Genomic DNA, 4,492 nt, shown 5'->3' with positions numbered 1-4,492 from the left:
CAAACAAGGAAGGTATGTTCAAGGAATCATGTGTGGCACAAAGGTGGGAGTGTATAACACGACTCACAGAGGAGTGTGTGACACAAAGGTGGAAGCGTGTGACACAACGCACTGCCCAATGAAGTCAAAGTTCTCAAAGGATGAAGACGAACCAGAGATAAAACTGTTGGGTGTTGAGCAGAAGGCCGACATCCTTACCAGAACTCACGTACTCAAGATGGCAGACGTGACCAGAGTTTTCATCGCAGTGAGCTTCAGCCACAAGACTCATCGCAACTTAAGTGAAGAGGTCATGAGAAGGTTCTACAAGAACTGGGCTGATTCTAAGAAGAAGCGGTACGGAAGCAAGGAGAGCATCCAGTCTAACCTTGAGAAAGATGTGAATTCAATGGGTGGATTCGCACACCATGGTGTGGTGGATGATGATTACTTGATGATTATGTTCAAGCAAATGAGGAGCTTAATCGGAGTTCAAGAAATTGATCTCCCTAATTCAAGTTGGAATTAAGGGGGTGAATGTTGTATAATTCCAAGCTTGTGGAAACTTAACATATTATTAGATGTTTAATATGTTAAGATAATCACAATAAGGAAACCTAGAAATAGGAAAAAGAAGTTTCTATTTAGGTTAGGTTTGTGTTTTCTATATCCCACGCTCCACGCACGAAGGACTTTGGATCTACATCCATCCAATGTCCGATGTTGTCACCGACAAACTACACAGTTTGGTCGATGAGGATGAAGGTTCTACTACGTGTTCATGAAGTGTGGGACACAATCGAACCCGGTTCAGATGATCAAAAGAAGAACGATGTTGCGATAGCTCTTTTGTTTCAATCTGTTCCAGAGACTTTGATTCTCCAGGTGGGAGAACAAACCGCATCAAAAGAGATCTGGAATGCCATCAAGTCGCGACACCTAGGAGCTGATCGTGTAAGGGAGGCGAGACTTCAGACGTTGATGACGGAGTTTGATAGGTTGAAGATGGATGATGGAGATACGGTCGATGACTTCGCGGGGAAGATATCGGGCCTATCATCCAAAGCAACCTCGTTGGGAGAAAACATAGAAGAATCCAAGATGGTCAAGAAGTTCTTGAAGGGTCTTCTGAGACACAAGTATATCCAGATCGTAGCATCACTTGAGCAAGTCCTAGATCTCAACTCGACGGGGTTTGAAGACATAGTTGGAAGGCTTAAGGCGTACGAGGAGCGTGTAGGAGAAGAAACTCAGAAAGAAGACCAAGGGAAACTGATGTTTTCGAACAATGAAGAGCATAGTCAGAGGGGCTATGAGAATTCCCGTGGTAGAGGAAGATGACGGAACGGTAAAGGCAGAGGTCGAGGAAGGTCACACAACCTAAACCGTGCGTCACACACCGAAGATAACAACTCGAAGAAGAATCGTTCAAAGCTGATATGTTGAAGATGTGACAAGCCTGGTCACTACGCAACTGTCTGTCCCGAAAAGACAGAGAAGAATCAAGAAACCAATCTAAACGAGTGTGCTAGAAAGAATCGTTCAAAGCTGATATGTTACCATGACACGGTTTCTACACATCAATCAGTTCAGATGGGGTTAAATTATGATATTCGTTCATTGAATGAATGATTAAACCCAGAAAAAAGAGCTGTTAAATATGAGTATAGAAGATACATACTCGCATTAGTAGAAAATCGAAAATCTATAAACAAATCATAAATTAAAAAATCAATTCATTATAAAATACGTTACTGTAATTTGTAAGCAATAACAGCAATCAAAAAAATGGTTTTTAGTGATAAAACACTCGTCAAAGTAATTTTGAATTGGAAGGAAATCCCTTAGTTAACTTCAGTTTCCTTTTACAATTTTGTGACAAAACGTGATAGACCTTAACAATTTGTTACTTAAAAATTAAATAATTAATTGGAGGATTTTTCTTCTTATTCAAACATAGTTGAAAATTATTATTAATAAAAATAATTTTTGACAACATAAAGACCATTTTATAGAGTCGGTTTAAAAAAAAAAGTTAATTTTTCTCCAAGTACGATTTTTTTTGTTAACTAAGACTAATACTGGTTTAGACTAAATGACTATAAACCAACTCTATGACAATGAAAAGAAAAAAAAAGCTATAGGACAATGGTAGCCTCAGTAGAAAAAGAATATGTTGCAGAACTAATTAAAAAAAATATCCGCTATCGAACACTAATAGCACCATTAACGCAATTGCTTAATGGGGTGCTTAGTGTTTTTTTTTTATTTTTTAAAAAAGAAAAATGAAGTAATTATAGAGAATTCGGTGCTTAATTAAGCCTTTCAAGCACCGCGTCTTACTGGACACGTGTTGTGCTCTCGACGATTATGCATCCTTTTCTCTCTCTCGAGACACAAGTCTCTTCTGATTCTCTCTCGACGACTCCGCCGAACCCCATCTCTCTCGAGGAAACCAATCTCCCCTCGACTCAACCTCAACGCCTCCGTGATCAATCGACGGTGATCTCTCCCCGTCTCTCTCGCTTTCGTCGACGCCTCCGTGATCAATCGACGGTGATCTCTCCCCGTCTCTCTCGCTTTCATCGACGCCTCCGTGATCAATCGTTAATCAAAGTGGTTCGTCTCCCGGCGTCTTGCGGTGTCGATCTCCTCGAATCTGTCGGCGTCTCGCGGTGACGATATCCTTGAGGATGAAAAGCCTCCATCTCTCTCTCTCGACGGCTCACCGCGACGAAGAATCACTTCAAACCTCTCTCGCGGCTGGAGCTCTCCTCTTCGAAATCAAAGAAAGGTAAAGCTATGCATGTGTTTGTTTCTTAGTTTATTGTGTTCGTTCCAGCCTCATGATTTGTGTCTGTGTTTGTTTCTCCAAATGGACGGAGCAAGAGACGAAGGTTCGTCAAACAAGACGACTACAATGAAGCGTTGTTGATTCTCGTCTGCGATACAGGTAAAACTTCAACACGATTTTATCTGTCAAATGCATTGAAAGTTTGATAAAAAGCTTTGGTTATATTCGTAGCTCATTTATAATTGAGTTGAGATGGTATGAAATTGAATGGAGATAGTATGAACTGAATCGAGTGTCACGAATGGTTCTTGTCTTAATTGTTTAAGAGTTCTATTATATGATTTTGGTTCTGGTCTAAATTGAATCGACTCTCCTGAATTTGTTTTATTTCTGTTTGTCATGAATGGTCCTTTGTCTGTTTTTTAAAAAGCTTTGTCTCTGTCTCCTGAATTATTTTTTTTCTTGTGTGTTTGTCTGTTGAGTTGCATGGATCAAGGTGGATGAGGAAGAATCGGCAAAGCAGAGGATTGCATTTAGTGGAGCAATACAGGTACATTTCTTTCTCATCTTTTAATCGTTCATTGAAAGGTTTATGGTTGAGTTAGGTAGTAAATGTTTTCGTCAGTTGGCATTGATGTTGGTAATTAATAGAAGTGAGGTTGAATTTAGAAAAGGATTGCGTGTGGTTGAGTTAGGTAGTTTTGAGTCTTGATTTGATTTCCATCTTTAAAACTGCCATTGTTTAAGAGTTCAAATTTAAAACTTTGGGTGTGAAAAAGAAATGAATTGTCATTAATAAATTATTTGCTTTGTGGTTGATTATGGTTGTGAGCTGGTAATTAATAGCAGTTAGATATGGGTCAAGTCAAATTTGTTCAATGTGAGTGTTCAATGCGAGTGTGTTGTTTCTCTCTTCCCTCTTTAAAACTATTTCTTTCTCTTCCAACTCCAACAGATTCCTATCTGTTGTTTTTCTTTTCCATCATTGAAACGCTTCTGTTCCAACTCCTCTTTTACTTAAGAAATGGACTTTCATCCATTTACCAAGTCTGCAAACTTTGTTGATTTACTTAACAGTCAACAAAGTGTTTCTTCAACGCAAGTTCCCTTCTTAGCTACTGAAGGCATCGAAGATTTACACTTTGCTGAAGCCAGTCGTAATAAAGAAAGAATAACCTGGACGCCTACAGACGATGTTGTTCTCATCAGCTCGTGGTTAAACACGAGCAAAGATGCAATAATAGGTAATGAGCAAAGGTCGCTTGCATTCTGGACAAGAATTACTGCGTACTACAATGCTAGTCCTAAGGTTGCTGGCTGTGAAAAGAGAGAGGCATCTCACTGCAAGAATCGTTGGCAGAAGATCAATGACATCGTTTGCAAGTTCTGCGGTGCATATGAAGCAGCTACCAGACAGAAAACGAGTGGGCAAAATGAGATGATGTCCTCAAGCTAGCACACAAAATCTTCTTCACCAACCATAAAAAAAAGTTCACTCTAGAGCATGCTTGGACAGAATTGCGTAATGACCAGAAGTGGTGCGCCTTGTATACTGCTAAAAAAGATGGAAGCTCCAAGAAGAGGATGTGTGAGGATGATTCTGAGATGATGGAGCATTCTGCTACTGATGATGGAGGAACAAAGCGTCCTCAAGGTGTTAAGGTGATGTTAAGAGTTTTCAAGGCTCTTAAGACAAATGTTGTAGTATAGTGATTGTCG

At 39.7% G+C, this 4,492-nt stretch overlaps 1 protein-coding gene across 1 annotated transcript; it reads left to right on the top strand.

The window, feature by feature from the left end:
• Positions 1–3,797: 3,797 nt before the first annotated feature.
• Positions 3,798–4,435, top strand: LOC106321505 (glutathione S-transferase T3-like; the record flags this gene model as incomplete). Its single annotated transcript, XM_013759765.1, has 2 exons — positions 3,798–4,197; positions 4,290–4,435. Coding segments are annotated over exons 1-2 (546 nt in total), but the record flags the coding sequence as incomplete, so codon positions are not given.
• Positions 4,436–4,492: the final 57 nt, after the last annotated feature.

The sequence above is a fragment of the Brassica oleracea genome, unplaced genomic scaffold, assembly GCF_000695525.1.
Source record: "Brassica oleracea var. oleracea cultivar TO1000 unplaced genomic scaffold, BOL UnpScaffold01826, whole genome shotgun sequence".
In the NCBI taxonomy this organism is placed as follows: Eukaryota; Viridiplantae; Streptophyta; class Magnoliopsida; order Brassicales; family Brassicaceae; genus Brassica; species Brassica oleracea.
This window is presented reverse-complemented; position numbering and strand designations above follow the sequence as displayed.